This window comes from Panthera onca, chromosome B2, assembly GCF_046562875.1.
Source record: "Panthera onca isolate mPanOnc1 chromosome B2, mPanOnc1 haplotype 2, whole genome shotgun sequence".
NCBI lineage: Eukaryota > Metazoa > Chordata > Mammalia > Carnivora > Felidae > Panthera > Panthera onca.
In genome coordinates this window covers 131277750-131295125 of record NC_138343.1, presented here as the reverse complement: position 1 = coordinate 131295125, position 17376 = coordinate 131277750, and the positions used below count along the sequence as shown (strand labels likewise).

The window sequence follows — 17376 nt, the reverse complement described above, 5'->3', positions numbered from 1 at the left end:
CTTGAATCTTTTTAAAACATACAATTAGGCCACTCAAAGAAGTTTAGTGCCTCCCAACCCCAATACCTTTGCAACATAAGCTCTTTAGTCAGGCATTCACTTAGTCCCTGGTCCTTGCTTCTGCACTTAACTCTGTCTGTTAATAATTTCTTACATAAGTCTGTCAAATGAGGACAGAGCCTCTGTGCCAACCCCTCATTTTGTCCTCATTAATGTCCACATAACTCTGTTTTGTTTGTTTGTTTTGGAGGAAGGTTTCAAGTAGACTAGAAACATCATCAAATTTGTGTTTCATCTGACTTGCTTTGTGCAAGGAGTAACCTAGAGAATACACTTTAAAGAAAGAGATAAAGAAGAGAGAATGTGTGTGCGTGTGTGTGTGCGTGTTTATAGGTGTGTGTTAACCCATGGCTCTCACATGGAACCATATAGCGAACAAATAAATACATTTTCATAAAGAAAGAACATAATCTCCCATTTAGAATGTCACCTTTCTCCACAAGTCCAAAGTCCATCTGTGTCAATACTCTCAAGGGTAGGTACAACATTACAAGCTTCAGACAGTATTTCTGGAGCAGTAAATCTTTTCAAACAGGGCCTTATTTACAATTCTCTAAGAGCTAAAATATAGTTGGCATTTCATTACTACAAGTTAGATTTTGTCCGCTAGCTTTTTTCATATCTATATGGTAGATATGTTTCATTTAGGTACAGTTTTTTAAAATATTGTTATTGTCTCTAATTTATGTTCAAATCTCCTTCAGATATTCAAATCAAAATCATATTATTGATTATTTGTATATTTTGTTTTTTTATATGAGTCATGCTTACTAATATTTCTTTTGCATGTACAGTGGCATCATTATTAGTTACTTTTGTTAATCTCTTACTGTGCCTAATTTATAAATTAAACCTTATCATCGGTATATAAGTCTAGGAAAAAACATAGCATATATTACAGGTTTGGTACTATTTGGGATTTCAGCCATCCATAGGGAGGGAGGTGTCCTGGATTATATTCCCCACAAACAAGAGGAGACTACTGTAGTATACACCCAATAACTGAATAAAGTATTTTTTCACTTTTGTCACAGAAAATACTTTTTATGATCGATCTGAATCACAACAACAGTTTTGACATTTTACTGAAACTGCCCTTGAAGGACCAAGGCTTACTAAGTCCCCGAGCCTGCTTTGATTCTTTCTAGATCTTGCATACACAGTGCTGTTGATTGCTAGTGAGACTAGGTGACCTGCTGGTACACGCAATGCCATTATTCAATTACATACACACTGTAGGAGTCTTAAAAGATTCATGCAATAGGAAAGCAAGTGTTCGTTCTGTGACTCAGTTTCTGAAGTAACGTGAAATGGATTTTTTAAATTAAGGTTTTATTTAGAAAAAGAACGTAAGAAAATAAATAGCATCAAGAGAAAATAATGAAGGAAAGGTAACTGTGAATCAAAGGAAACAGAGAAAATTTTCCTCAGAAGAGACCTGCCTAAAAGACTAAACAGAATAAAGAAATTGAGTCTACTCTAATCAGGACTGGGGGAGAATCAGCTACAAGAGAGAAGAGCTAACCCTGCCCCCCCCAATCAACTTAATGGCTGATGTTTTTCTCCAGCTACACTGAGTTCCTCAAAGGAATGGGCCATGGTTGAGCTTCCTTTGCATTCCCTGTACTAGTGAGGTACTAAAGCTGAAGGGACTCCATGTTAGAAACGCTCCATCTTGGGGCACCTGGGTGGCTCAGTTAGTTTAGCATCTAGTTAAGCATCTGACTCTTGGTTCAGCTCAGGTCATGAGCTCACGGTTCGTGACATGGAGCCTGGCATTGGGCTCTGTGCTCATGGTGTGGAGGCTTTTTGGGATTCTCTCTCAACCTCTTTCTCTGCCCTTCCTCTGCTTGTGCTGTCTCTATCTCTCTCAAAATAAACAAACAAACAAACAAACAAATATTTTTTTTTAAAAAAGAAAAAGTTCCATCTCTGCTGTTTTTCTCCTAGGCCCCATTTACTCATGTTCCATAGTTTGCCTCTGAATAAGCCAATGAAGCTATGTTCTCACTTCAAGGGGAAAGTAAGAAAGTTAATCATTCTCTGAAATTTGTCCTAGGCCTCAAATACCTGATAACACCTAAGAAGAGCCAAATTCCAAACATGTTCCAGGACATTAACTGCAAACAAACCTTGGCTGATACTGGCATCAATACTCCTACCTTCAGTAATGTATGGAATAATACCTATTGTACACCTCATACTCACCTTTGAATGGCCTCTACCCTGGATTCCTGAAGAAACATGTACTTTAGACCCTTTTTGAATATGAACCCCTAACCCCAAGCAATGATGAGACTCATTCTCCTTTCCTTTTCAAGTCTCCCAGACACTCCGTCTGCTATTCTCTGTCACTCAGGCTATTTAATAAATCCTTCCACTTTCTCTTGCTGGTGTTTGGTTTCTATCCTGTGTGAAGTAAAGGACCCTTTTGGCTGGTCTTGTGGGACCTTCCCCTGGATCCTCAGACCCAGCCCATCTGCATCACTAGTATAATTCTTAGCCCATATTAATTTCTCAATAATGTAGATGGATGAAAAGAGGAAAATAATATAGACTATGACATAAACAGAAGAAACAGAAATGAATTCAAAGAATGGAAAAGAAGAGTAAGGGACGAAAACCCTGCAAAAAGTAAATACAAAATATCAATTAAAATCCCTACATTGTAATTTGTTATATGGAAAATATAATAAAAATGGCATGGGAATATAAAATCATGACAAGAATGGGGCACCAAGGTGGCTCAGTCGGTTAAACATCTGACTCTTGATTTTGGCTCAGGTCATGATCTCACAGTCCATGAGTTTGAGCCCCGCATCAGGTCTGTGCTAACAGTGCAGAACCTCCTTGGGATTCTCTGTTCTCTGTCTGTCTGTCTGTCTCTCAAAATAAATAAATAAAATCTTAAAATCATCACAAGAATGGACATATATAAAGTCAGGTTTTTTGCTAGGACCTCTGTACAGAATTACACTAACCCTTCATTGCCACTCAATGCAGTGGAGTTAATTACATGCGTTCTGTAGGTGAGGAAGCCGTTGCAGAAGGGATTGGTATCTTGTGCAAATCTCAGTCTTGTTATCTGCAGTTATTTTCAAAAGGCAGACACTCCTAGTGTAACAATGGCTGCTAAGGCGATGACATGTTATGTGGAGAAACAAAATTATATCTCAGAGCCTGGTAGATATATATTCAATTAATCAACCTTTGTTTAGTGGCCCAGTGTGTCAGACATGGTGCTATGCATAGGATAAATTATTGAAGAACCCAATTGTTAGTGTTAAGGAGCTCAAAATCTAATATAATGTGTTAAGTGTACTGATAGAGGAATGAAACGCTTATGCAGAACATATATATTCAATTATTCACTCATTCTCTTACAACATGCGTTTAAAGTGCATATAATGTGCCAGGCACCATGTCAAGGCTAGACATAGTCAGTGAACAAAACAGATAATATCCCCATCCTGAGGAGGAGCTATTATTCTAGAGAAGGGTTTTGAGAAAACTAAAGGGAGAAAGAGGAATAGGGTGCAGGGCAGGGACCAAGGTGAGGCAAGTGTACCACCTAGGGACCAAATTTAAAGACACACCCACCCTCAGCATTGTGTAAGTATGCACCCTGCATTTGCACAACCTCGAGAGTGAGTGCCTCCCTAAATCTTGGGCACTAGGCACCTCATTTGCCTCATGGTGGTCCTAGAAAGGGGGATGCCTGGAATAAGGAATTGCAATCTTGCATTTGGTGATTAGATAAGGCATCACTAAGATATTGCCATTTAAGTAAAGACTTGAGAGAAGGAAAGGGTATAAGCCCTGAATATATCCAGTGGAAGAGTATTCTAGGCAGAGGCAACAGCTAGAACAGAGTTGGTATGCTGCATACTCATACTTCCTTCTCTATTTTTCTGTATGTATGTTATACTTCAATAAATGTTTACTTACAAAAGCAAATGGGTCTGCCACTGCCACTGTTCAGTATCACGTCATTTAGCAGCAGCACCTATCAGGTGCTATCTGCCCAAAAGTGGCGATAGGCTGGGTCTGAAGCTAAGGTGATCACCAACAACTTCAGTAAACAGAGTCTGGTCAACATACGAGAGGTGAAGATGTAGATATTACTCAAAGTAGCTATGGATAAATTAATAATTCCACAGAATTTCTCATTATGACCAGTGCTTACAGCTTCCTCCTCATCCAGAGGGACTATGGTATTCATGTTTTCACATGCACAAGAAGACACACACACACAAAGCATTTAGTCTTCTTTTTTTTTCAAAATTGCAGCCAATATATTTTTAGTTGCCCGGGGAGATCACATCAATGTTATGTAATCACAAGCTTCTCAGATAAGGAGTTTTTTATATTCATGTGGGCAATTTATATTCAGATCTTGCCATCCTGCAGTGGAATTTTGAAAGAATTACATAATGGACGAACCGTATCATCACTTCACTGGTTGCCAGAATGGCTACATTAACTGTGAACAGTTTAAATGGGTAGTTTGCTTTGATTCCCACCGAGAGAAAGCAGAGGTGGATGGGACAGTTGTGGTTGATGATATTATTGCTAACTTTCTTCACTCCTCTTATGGCTATATGAGAATTATCCTTATTCTTACAGAACATAAGCTGAGGTATTAAGATATCGAGTTTCATGATATTTGCACCTGACTTTCAAATGGCTCAGGGAGAACATAGGACACAGTAAAAGAGAGAGAGGGAGAAAGAAAGAAAGAAAGAAAGAAAGAAAGAAAGAAAGAAAGGGAAAGGGTAAGGTGATAAAAAATAGAGTGAAGGGTTTACAATTACTAAATGTGGCTGGTGGCTATACAAGTGGTCAATTTAATGTTTTCTTTCATGTTTGAAAGTGAGAAAAGGAGAGAAATATTAACTAGATCAAAATTATGAGCAAATAGGGAAAAAGCTGAACCAAAATAAAAATGCTCATTACAGATATGGGAAGTATTCAAAGATAACTCACACTTAGCAGTCATGAAATAACTCTGAAAACTCTCTGGAACGTCCAGGATGATTGGGCTGGATGGGCTAGGTGGTGGGGACCTGACATGCACACGCAAGCCACGTAGTGACCAGACAGTAATGACTGTTTGCACCATGAGCACGTTTGCTTGAGGTAGATTTCAGTCTAAAATGATTCTCTTGACACCAAATTCAAGACAAAATTCCTCCTCCTACTGCCATGGAGGGAAGAGGACATATCTGAGCAATTTTGAGGAGGCGCTGGAGGAGAATGAAACCATTCCAAATGCTATAGCCTATCATATAAAAACAAAAATAGCTAGAAGTATCAAGAAGGGCAATTGACACACTTTGAACTCTGAATGTGGAGCAACTACAGATGGAAAAACTGAATATAAAATAATCTGTCAAGCGTGATCCATAACGTGACCTAGAAGAAAATCAGCAGGTGAGCTACTCAGATTCAATGTGAGAGTAAGAAGAGTGGAAGGGGGAAGAAGAGTGCACCCCGTTTCCCTAACTTCCAATTCCGGGTGTTGAGATCAAAGGGCCAGTATCTCATCAGGTGGGGAATTACCCGGAAATGGTGTTAAAGCCTATTTTTGGTTATTTTATATTTTGATGAAAATTTTGCAACTTTTCCATCATTACAAAACAAATGGAATGATAATGCTTTTCAAAGTTCATCTGTCTGATTTCACACAATGCAGTGTTTCATATTCTATCACATCATTAAAGTTGTTTTTCTCCCTGAGGATATTTAACTGTGATATCGGCAGATGTGTTATTACCTGGAGTACACACGTTATAATGTGACTGCATTTTCTTCTCAACCTTGATACTGGAGAGCATGGACCCAAGACACATCTATTGCCTGTAACTATTTCTGCATAAAGTAACAGGAAGGATGGTTGGCAAATCATATATGTTCTATCACACAAAATTTAACCTTATCTCATTTATTTATTTATCATTAGGAAAGGGAAGGTGGTACTAACTGCTTGACAATTTTGATCAAAATAGATATCCAGTCTTTCAGAGGGACAGCATCCCTTGCCGGATAATGCTGGAATTGGGCCAAGTAAGCAACTATAAATATAGAAAGAGTTCTTTCAAGAGCTGGAAAATGTACAGAGGAAGAGGAAAACAATGCTAAAGAGGCTACAGAAAGAATGAGTTCACAGCAGGCATTAAAGGGATGATCTTAGGTTGCTAAAGAAGACAAACATTCTGGAATGTGAGCCTCTCATCCCTAATCTCTGCAGTCTTAAACTATCAGATCTACAACAAAGTGGCTGCTTTTTAATCACTGGCCTATGTTGACAGGTGGTAGTATTAATGTGAAAATTAATATTAGCCATTATATTTTTAAAAGAAGGGTATTATTAGAAACGATAAGATTTTTACATTGACAACATCTGCCAAGTAGCTATACTTACCAACAGAAAAACCTAGAGTCAAACTCCTCTAGTAGCGTTACCTAATCATGCTTATGGTATTATTAAATCTAAGGATACATAGTTCCAATTAAAGGTCAATGGTTAATGGTTTCTTAATAGACTATCCTAGCTTCCTTCCATCTTTGAAGGAGTCTGGGATCACAATGAAAATGAACACGTCCCTTTTAGTTTGATACTCAACAAATTGGTGGTTTGGCCTCTTTGCTGATCTAACTGGAGTGGGAAACTCAGGGTGATGCAGGAAGCTGAAGCTGAACGAGGGATTCTAGCAGATATAAGTTAAGCAATCTTCTGAGGTCCACCCTGCTAACACCTTTGAAACTAAATTTTTATCTTTCCAATAGAAAATACCAAGAAATAGGAAAGAATCAGACTTACCTCTTGAAAGGAAATTAGTTAACCTAATTCCAAAGTCTGTAGTTTGTAAGATACATGTACTTGGGCTTTTCTATATGTACGTAAGGTATATTTCACTATATGACAGTATGGCCTGTGTAAATCGGGAAATATTTGTGATCTATTACATTCATGTAACTTCAGAATTTTATTTTGATTGGCCGGGTGAGAACAGGAGGAATTAGTGCTGTCCATTCATCATGCCCAAATCCCAGCCCCCAAATAATCCTCTTAAAGCAAAGAACCCACAGACAAACTTAGGGGAGAAAAAAAATAGAAGACAGAGAGGAAAGGAAAGAATAGGAGCCAGTGAAAGCAATCTGCAGGATCTTTTCTCTCGACATCTCTGCCGGATTCCCTGCCTCTATTAAACTCTCCCAACCTCCCGCACTAATACTGCGTCTTCAATTCTAGATTCTGTTCCCTGTTAAAGTGCATCTCTATTTATAATTTTATTGTGAACTCCTGAGAAAATAAAGCTTAGCAATTGAAACTTGCATTAGTAGGAAATACACCAGTTCATCTAATGACAGGCAATTGAACCACACGAGGCAGTGAGGTGATCAGAGCTCTGGGCTGGCTCTGATCCCAGCTTTGGCACTTTCTAGCTTGAGAGAGCTTGGGGCAAGTGACTCAACCTCTCTGGGCTTCAGATTCCTCATCTGTATAATGGGGGCCACAATATCTGCTTTAAAAGTGTTATTTTAAGGAATCATTAAAATGGTGACTGTAATGTATCTATTATTGTACTTGCGCAAGAATATGCTTGAAAAATATTTATCCCTGACCTCTATTGCCTCCCTTCTCCTTCCTTTCACTGCTGCCTTCATCTTCCCACTCCTTCTTGGCTCTTCACCACACCAAGGAAAATGGCGGCAGGCCTGGTACAGGAGATCACCACATGTGCAGGCCGTTGGTGTTTGACTGCAGATTCACTGTCCACACTTTGTGTGCTGCCTCAGATCCTCTTCTCCTAGCCTCTCTCTCAGGCCCTTGGCCACTGGCTCTTGGAAAGTCCTGGACACTTCTGCAACCCATACTTCAGTCTCTATCACTGTTGTCTCTTTTCTTGGCATGTCCAACTGTCTGTCTCTCCCATGACTCCGTCACTGGGTTTCAGCTACCTCCATTGCAGTCACCACAGCAGAAGCCCAGACCAGACCGCATGGGACCCAACTGCTTCTAGATCTGAAAAAGGACCGTGGGACCAGACATAGATTCTGGCTTCCCCAGTAGCTGTCTAAAGGGATCAGACGATACTACTTCCTGTGAGTAAACTCTGTCCACAGGAAACAGAAAATGGCACGGCATAGGTGCACACATTCTTCCCCCCTCCTTGCTCCAGTAGATACTCCAAGTGGCCTACCCAGAGATCTCTCTGAGGTCGAATGACCGGGTTATACTCAGTGAAGTGGCGTCCTGCTCAGTAAAGCATCACTTTAGTGACGGTGGTGGTGGTGGTGGTGGCAGGGGCTTCCGTGCTTCCGTGTCTCCTTTTCCCTTTCCCTTCACTCTTGCATCTGAGAATTCCGTTTCCCAGTAATGCACTAGCACTTAGGCAGTGCTTAGTTTTAAGGTTTTGAGGAAACCCGTGAACTACACTGTCCAGGCTTTCTTGTCAATGTCTTCTGGATAAGTTGGCCAAATGCAGGGACCTAATGAGAGACTAAAGCGAGGGAGAGAGGGGAAGCCAAGGTATCCTCCCCTCCCCGCTTCAGGGGGCAGTTCAGGAGCAGCTGTGACTCCTCCCTGTGTTCCTCTGGCCTGGGGTGAGGATAATTCTTGCTGTTACTCATCTCTGCGGTGCCTTGGTGCCCTCCTTTACTTTTATAACCACTCTATCAAACAACCTGGCAAGGGTTCTTTTTTCCCCCGACTGAACCCTGACTAATAAAACACACAACAATAAAAAGTTTGATTTTACTTAACTGTGTTTCTGGAATGGTTAAAAAGAAATTTCTGCTTTTATAAGACATGATATGTAGATTTCTAAGAATCGATAACATAAGAAAACTACTTTTAACTACTTCAAGGGAAATTACCATAAGAAAGCTCTATGGGTTATCATTTAAAAAGTCAAATGATTTATTTTAGCCTTTTAAATGGCATTCTATATTTAAAGTGAATAATCCCTTTCTAAGCATTATGCTTTCCAGTGAATACCAGTGCAAGTCCTATAATCACCTTCTATGTTGCCTCTCTGCTGTCTTTGTGGTGGCTACTGAGGGATCTGGCTCTTTGCATCCTGGGCCTGGTGGGTGGCAAATTGGTGGTGTGAGAATATAAGTGCTATCATTTGGGAAATGGGATTCAGATTTCATTTGTTTGCATACCTCCCATGGTGCTTATGGGTAACAAACAAACATTCCACACCCCCCCCCCCCCCCCCCCGCCACCTCCACTCCAGGTGCCATTGAGAACAGGCATATTTTCTTCCTGCAGGGTACACAATCTTTCTAAAATTAGACCCCAAGAGATTTGCATTTATAGCGAGTGCTCTGTAAAGGCTCCGCGATGATTTCTGGGATCTCCTTCAATAACAAACACTGCATGGGCGTAATGCAAACGTGAAGCCAGAAATACTTTAGTATCTGGGCATAGAGATGTATGACAGCCTTTCCTGTGAACCTGGGGAGGAAAGGCCTTTCTTCTGAAAGGTACAAATGGGAATCCACATGGTACGCAAGCCCCCATTCATGGCCTACCAGTAACCACAGTAACAGCAGGGAATTGTGGAAGGGGGCCGGAGTTAAGGGAATCTTTGGAATAATTTGTTTTCTCTTGCCACGGTTTGTTTGTTTGATTGTTTTTCTTATACTCTGAAAAAAACCAACTTTGTAGTTCCATAACGTTTTACAGTACTTGTTTGCAGCATAGACAATGTTCCCACCCAAGTTGGAAAGGCCTGAGTCACACGTGATACCCCTTGATTCACATTGTCCCCGCAGTATGACCTCTGTCTCAGATGTCCCATTTTCCCCGCCATCCAGAAAGGATGACAAAATTAGAGGCCAGTGGTCTGGCATCTCATAGCAACAATTAGGAAGCTTTGGGCCTCTGGAGTTTAAACCATCAGACAGCCTCATATGGAAGAATTCTATTGGGACAAGAATCAGAAATGGGATTCCTGGCGAGCAGCCTTGCTGACCTACAGCCTGTACACACTGGATTGGCTGCAGCCATGCTTACACTGCTGAAATACTTCTGCCCAGAGTGCAAACTCATGGTATCTTCCAGCTTCCTGAATGCCCCACACTACTCCTGCCTTACAGGACTCCTTGCCCAAATCTTCCCACCATTCAAGGACTAACTCTCGGCTTGGTGGGATGCCTCCAGCACCTTCTCACAGAGCCAAGAAGGAGTCCATTCTGATCAGTTAGTTGGCATGGCAATTATTAAGTACTTTTAATATCACATCTGGGGGCACCTGGGTGGCTCAGTCGGTTGAGCATCCGACTTAGGATCAGGTCATGACCTCATGGTTCATGGGTTCGAACCCCACATCAGGCTGTGTGCTGACAGCTCGGAGCTTGGAGCCTGCTTCAGAGTCTGTCTCCCCCCCGCCGCCTCTGCCCCTCCCCCACTCTCTCTCTCTCTCTCTCTCTCTCTCTCTCTCTCAAAAATAAATAAATATTAAAAATTTTTAATATCACATCTGCATAGAAGGAACAAGATACTTAAGACTAGGGTGAATAAAACTAATGTAACATTGTGTGTCAACTATATTCTGATTAAAAAAATCATAAAATGCAATCAATCAGACAAACCAACTAGGGTAAATTATCTCAGAAGTTTGTTTCTTCCTCAAAGTGGTTGGGATGCCTGAGAGTTTGAGTCCATCAGGACAGCTCTTCAAAAGATGTTACAGCTTGGGGCACCTGGGTGGCTCAGTTGGTTAAGCATCCAACTTTTGATTTGGGCTCAAGTCATGATCTTGCAGTTTGTGAATTCAAGCCCCATGTCAGGTTCTGCTCTGACAGTGACAGTGTGGAGGCTGCTTGGGATTTTCTCTATCCCTGTCTTTCTGTCCCTCCCCCAAGTGCACTCTCTCTCTTTCTCTCTCTCTCTCTCTCTCTCTCTCTCTCTCTCTCTTGCTCTTTCTCAAAATAAATAAATAAACTTAAAAAAAAAAAAAAAAGATGTTACAACTTCCAAATCCTCTGCTTTCACTGACCAGTAGAGGCTGGGCTTTTCCAGTTTCTGCACCAGCACTTCCACACATGACTACACTCTTGCTCCAAGATCCCTCAGTGTACTACTCAGAGCTTCTTCCTACAGGGGTGGTTCCCCAGCTCCTGAGAATGAGAATGGCAGGTGGCATGGTGGCATGGCCAGACGGCCAGTGCCTCACCCGGTACCGCCTCCAGCCCAGCTGTGCTGTGTGACATTTATGTGACAGTCTGTCTGCTCCCAGAGATGAATCACAGAAAATTAGAGAGGGGAAAGACCTACCAGGTCATTTCACCCATACTCTTGCCAGTTGGCGATCACTTCCCTACACTCCATTTCCTAGTGCATCATCCAGTGTGGTTTTAAATAGCATGAGATACAGAGACGCGCTGTTCCCATGCCTTCCTCACTGAGAATCCTCTCTAGCACGTCCAGCCAAATGTTCGATATTTGATGTTTATTTACTCTACTGTTATGCATACAGCAATATCGTGGTTCCTCACTTGCCCCAGGCTGATAAAAAAACTTCTAAGAATAACTAGGAAGTGAGGACTCTCTCTTGGCTAGAAAACGTCAGTTTCAGGAAAATCAAAGAACGTGGCGATGAAAAGAGAAATGATAAGCAGCTTCTGCGTTAGCTCCTTGCAGCTTCTTTTATGTTAATTATGTGCTTATTTAGTATTGTTCAGCTTCTGATCTCTTTAACAATAGCTGGAACTATGACTAAGCGGTACATTGGCTTTGGTGTCCACATTTACTTCTGTTTCAATTTTTATATTCAAGTATTTGTCCCTTCCCTTTCTAGATTAAATTGAAGGGTCAGGCTCATCATTGCAATTCAAAGGACTATTCTCCAATATTTGAATGGTTTGCCTATTTCATTTCCTAATCTTCCTTTGTTTTTCCAATATTAGCTAAACACAAGAACAAAAACAGTAAGCCTGGCATATCCCTTCTGGACAGGCTTGTCTAAGAAAAATGTCTGTTTTTCTTTCTGTAGTCCATGCAGGAGGCCTCATTCTGTCTAAGAAAGCTTTTGTGGTCAGCTTACCTTAATTTGACCCTTTAAGCAAGGTTCACTGCACACAGACCGCACCATTCCACTCTTGTTCATTTGGATTTTGTAATCATCGATGTTCAACACGCCTTCGTGCCAGGTTCCGACATGTACATAGTCGTAGCGATTAGCTTCGGTGTACTGCAGGTTCATGATATCATACCTACAGGAAAAACAACACATGTGCCTTGGACAATATGGACATGATCTAGAAAACAAAGAAATTTGGTAAACAGATGTCATAGAGAGAAGGGAGATAAAAAAGCTAGAATTATCTCATGGCCTAATGCTTGTCAATATTTTCGTTTGTTTCTAATGTTTCTCCCAATTTCCAAAATGTGTGTTTCCTTCTTTAGTCTCTGTGTATTGTCCATATTTGCTAAAGAATGTATGACTCCGCACTTTTCTCTCTGCTTATTGTATTCAAAACTAATCCTATGTGTGTTGAGTTGATTATCATCTCCTTCAAATCATTATTCACTAAGTTATTCTTTGAACAAGTCACGATTCTTGAGAACATTGATTTCTTTTCTTTTTTTTTTTAATTGTCTAATGTTCATTTATTTTTGAGAGAGAGAGAGAGACAGAGTGCAAGTGGGGTAGGGGCAGAGAGAGAGAGGGAGACACAGTATCCGAAGCAGGCTCCAGGCTCCGAGCTGTCAGCACAGAGCCCCACACAGGGCTCAAACTCACAAACCGTGAGATCATGACCTGAGCTGAAATCAGATGCTTAACTGACTGAGCCACCCAGGCACCCCAGTTTCTTTTTTTTTTTTAATATTTACTTATTTCTTTGAGAGAGAGAGTGTGCATGCAAGTCAGGAGGAGGCAGAACGAGAGAGGAGGAGAGAGAATCCCAAGCAGGCTCCATGCTGTCAGCGCAGAGCCTGATGTGGGGGCTTCATCTCAAACCATGAGATCACAACCTGAGCAGAGATCAAGAGTCAGACGTCCAACTGACTGAGCCATCCAGGCGCCCGGAGACTATTAATCTCTTAACTTGATTACTGTCATTCTAATGTTCTTTTTCACATTCGGTTGCCATTTTCATTACACTGGATCAAAAGAAGTGAGTTTTACCAAGTCTGGAACCTATTTTAGGTGCTAATAAAGCAAGAAATCTGAGAAACAGCAGCTTTAATTAACAAGGATGTTGGGGATTTAGCATCTTGAGCACTGACATTTAAACTGGTCTCTTCCCTGATTAGGACAAACATTTCTGAATCCAAATAATCGGTGTCAGTTACTTCAGTTATTTCAAATGCTGCAATGGTACACTATGGCAACATCTACATTGAGAAACTCACACTGCAGCCAGAGGGTACTTTGGGGGCCAGACCTCATCATTTTCCAGCATGGGCAATGGAGAACATTCTCCAATGCGATGAAAAGAGCACAGGACTTGGCATTAGAATGCATAAGCTAGAATCTCTTTTCTAACATTTTAACAGTAGATTATACTACTTAGGAATTTCACTAACCGCTTAAAGGCTCACAGGGTTCTTGTGGGGATTTATTGACATAAGACATGTAAAAAAACTATTTTACAACTGGGACAAATGCATACATAAGCCAATATCACTATATCATTCATATTTGTATTACTATGAATGCCCTAAAATACTCTAGTTATTTCCATTACTGTACGAAAACTGGAGAACATCTTTATACTTGCACAGCTATTTCTCTCTCAGTCTTTGCAAATTCTCTGGCCTTCTTCAATCTTCTCTCCATGTTGCTCTTTACTCCGAGTAAACTATAACTCATTTGGCAGTTTCCCAAAAATGTATGTCTGACTCTCCCTTTCTGGTTTTGCAAAGCAGAATTCTCTTTGCTGTAATACCTACACAGAGTTCCCACCATGCTGCCCGAGAATAGAGAGGGATGGTCTCTTGCTCTTTGTGCTGGACCTGAGGAAATAGGTGGCAATTAACTAATATGCATTCCTCTTCCTCATCTTCCAACCCCCCACACCGTTACCTAATCCATTCTGGAATTCTTTCTCTCTATACCCTATGCAGACTCAGAGTCCCAGTCCAGCACTCTCAGGAAGCTATTGTCAACCTTAGTTGGCTTCCAAAACCTATTTGCTATAAATGTCTTAGTTCTTTATCTAGACAACTACTATCCTTTGTTGGCTTTCCTGCCTGTTCTTAATGTGCAAACACATTCTGCCACCCACAGGGTGGCTAGTGGCTTCTCCACATCCAAATTCTGGCAATTTCTCCAAAGGGAAAGGGAACTCTGGGAGAGGGAAAGAAGTTTTTCTTCATTTTCCAGAAGAGACCTTACCACGTGAGAAAGGAAAATGGCACACCTGGAGCATATTATTCATCTCTTTGTTCAGATTTTTGGCTAATAAATAAAAGTTCTGATTCTTCTTGTTGCTGAGCCATACCGACACGTTCTTCTTAGTGGCTCTCTGAGTGACACCCAAGTGGGTATTGATTGTGGGCTATCGGCCCCTATTCATCTTGCTGATCAATGATGCTAATACATCCTCCAAAATTTTTCCATTTTAAACTCATTATGGTTATAGAACCTGCTGTGAATGTTTGGTGAATAATTTCCATTTTTATTTCCCTTAATTTTTATGTTTTACCCCATATTGTTATTGACTTTCCATACATACTTTCAGGTAAGGCTTTGGTGCAATGCCAGCTTTAGAGTATCTTTTTCCTATAGATCAGTTTCCTAAGACTTATTTCAACATTTGCTCTTCAAAAGGAGAGATCAATTCACACTTCATTAGCATTTAGAAACTGGAAAATTTGTAATATTTTGGTATGAAAACACATTTTCAAAAAGTCACAAAAGCTGGAGGAAAAAAAATACTGAAAGATACCAAGGGAAAAACACGAGATACTAAATAGAGCCTTCTCCTGTGCTATGTGTGTTAATGAACACCGCTCTTTTCTCTTGACCCTAGAGTCTCTTCTCAGCATGTTGGCATCTATTTGGAATATCCATATGCTGTAAATTACAATTTTATAGCACCCTCTCAATGCACTCAGTTTATGTTGCATGATGATTAATTAAAATAATTACAAGAGGGACCAAAAGCATGAATGGCGGTATGAGAGGGGATGGAAGCAGAGGGAGGTGGTTGAGACCAAAACTGAACACAGATTAAGATGACCAGTTTCAAGCATGAGGAAATGATCCTTGGAAAGGGACCCAGAGGAAAGCTCATGATTTAAATATGTAATTGCACAGAGGAAAAACCAGCTAAAAGTGCGTGCCTATATTTTGGATAACTTACAAATAAAGAGATCAGGAGGAAACTCATATGTATGGAGTGTATAAAATGCATCTGGAGGGGTGCCTGGGTGGCTCAGTCAGGTAAGCATCCAACTCTTGGTTTCAGCTTAGGTCATAATCTCATGTTCATGAGCTCAAGTGCTATACCTGGCTCTGCACTGGCTGTGTGGAGCCTGCTTGGGATTCTCTGTCTCTGTCTCTGTCTCTCTCTTTCTCTTTCTGCCCTTCTCCCACTTACTCTCTTTTTCTCAAAATAAATAAATAAACAAACAAACAAACAAACTTAAAAAAAATTCATCTGGCCTTGTACTAGGCACATTGTATATATATCCTCTTACAGAATCATGAAGGAAGGCTTCCATACCAAATCTGACAGTTTACAGATCCCAGTTTCCAGTGGAACCCAGGATTACAACCAGGCGCTTAAAGGGGGGAGTGGTCAGTGCTCTGAATCCCAGGTCCACTTGTTCCCTTTGGTACAGTTTCCTAAGGTGCCCAGCACCTGGAAGTTTTCCACATTCCCAGGCCCTAAATCATTCCATCCACCCCACTCACGTTTTGATATAAATCTCCTCCTACCTAACTGCAGCCTGGAAGGAATCTGATAAATCCATCATTGTAATTGCTGACAATTACTTATATCACTTATCCTTCCCAGGGCTATTGGATTTTCACAGGGAGAATCCCCACAAGGCACTCTCTGAACACAGAACTTTAAGCTTATATGATAGGAAGAGATATGTCAAGAATTATTTAGGGTCAGATAGTCTCTTACAGTACCTCTGAAATGACATTAAGAAGGTTGCCAGAAACTTTGCCCAATTTTAGGATTAGCTAAAAGGCAGGGCGATATGGCAGAAAGATTATAGGCCTCAGATCCAGACGGTACTGCCTCTACCAGCTACTCTCTACATGAATTTAGGTGAGTTTTTTAGTTTCTCTGACACTCAGTTTCTCATCTGTAAAAGAGGATAATGATATGCCTATAGCAATGAGGATTAAATGATTTGATGTTCCATTTTAGCACAACATATGCTTTCCTAAAATTTCTCATTCTGTAAAATCATATACTGAAAGATAACAGGGCTTATGAGAGAGAGAGACAGAGAAGAAAAAAAAAAAAAAAAAACCCAAGATTGTGGGCATACTGCATAGCAGCCAAGCTGAGGGCCTTTTTCTTTCCTGCTGCAGACTTTAATCTTACCCTGCGATTCTGATTATCCCTTGCCTAGAAAAAAACATTCATGTGAACGAACATCAGTTTGTTTGTATGCCTGGAAAACTGCACTTTAAACTGACATCATTCTCTACCAATCATATGTGAGCTAACTGATGTTATAAAGGCAGCTGTTGCAGAACAGACAGCGTAAAAAATGATATGGAGGAAAATATACATATTAGTTAGGTTTAATTTTTCTTTGCTTCTTGGTTCTTTGGAAGCCATAAAGATTCGATACCAGAAAGAAAATTCTTTTTTTTTGTTTTGTTTCAAGAGACATATTAGCAGGAATATAAGTTAGCCTGAGAAGAGGGGATACATGAGGAGGATTTGGTACTCTTCAAATATTAAGCTCTTATTAAAATATTACACAACCAGGGGCGCCTGGGTGGTTCAGTCAATTAAGAGTCTGACTCTTGGGGCATCTGGGTGGCTCAGTCGGTTGAGCGTCCGACTTCAGCTCAGGTCATGATCTCAAGGTCTGTGAGCTCAAGCCCCGCATCGGGCTCTGTGCTGTCAGTTCAGAGCCTGGAGCCTGCTTCAGATTTTGTGTCTCCCTCTCTCTCTGCCCCTCCCCTGCTCATGCTCTGTCTCTCTCTCTGTCAAAAATAAATAAACATTAAAAAATTAAAAAAAAAAAAAAGAGTCTGACTCTTGATCTCAGCTCAGGTATTGATCTCATGGTTTGTGGGATCGAGCCCCACATCAGGCTTTGCGCCGACAGTATGGAAACTGCTTGGGATTCTCTCTCTCTCTCTCTCTCTCTCT

General features: G+C 40.8%; 1 protein-coding gene across 4 annotated transcripts in view; it reads right to left on the bottom strand.

Annotated features, from left to right (window-relative positions):
- Positions 1-17376, bottom strand: part of GRM1 (glutamate metabotropic receptor 1) — a 423034-nt gene that overhangs the window by 52767 nt on the left and 352891 nt on the right. For all 4 annotated transcript variants that reach the window (XM_060616846.3, XM_060616845.3, XM_060616848.3 and 1 more), the window contains exon 6: positions 12123-12291. In XM_060616846.3, coding sequence (XP_060472829.1) covers positions 12123-12291 — 169 coding nt within the window. The remainder of the gene's footprint in view (positions 1-12122; positions 12292-17376) is intronic.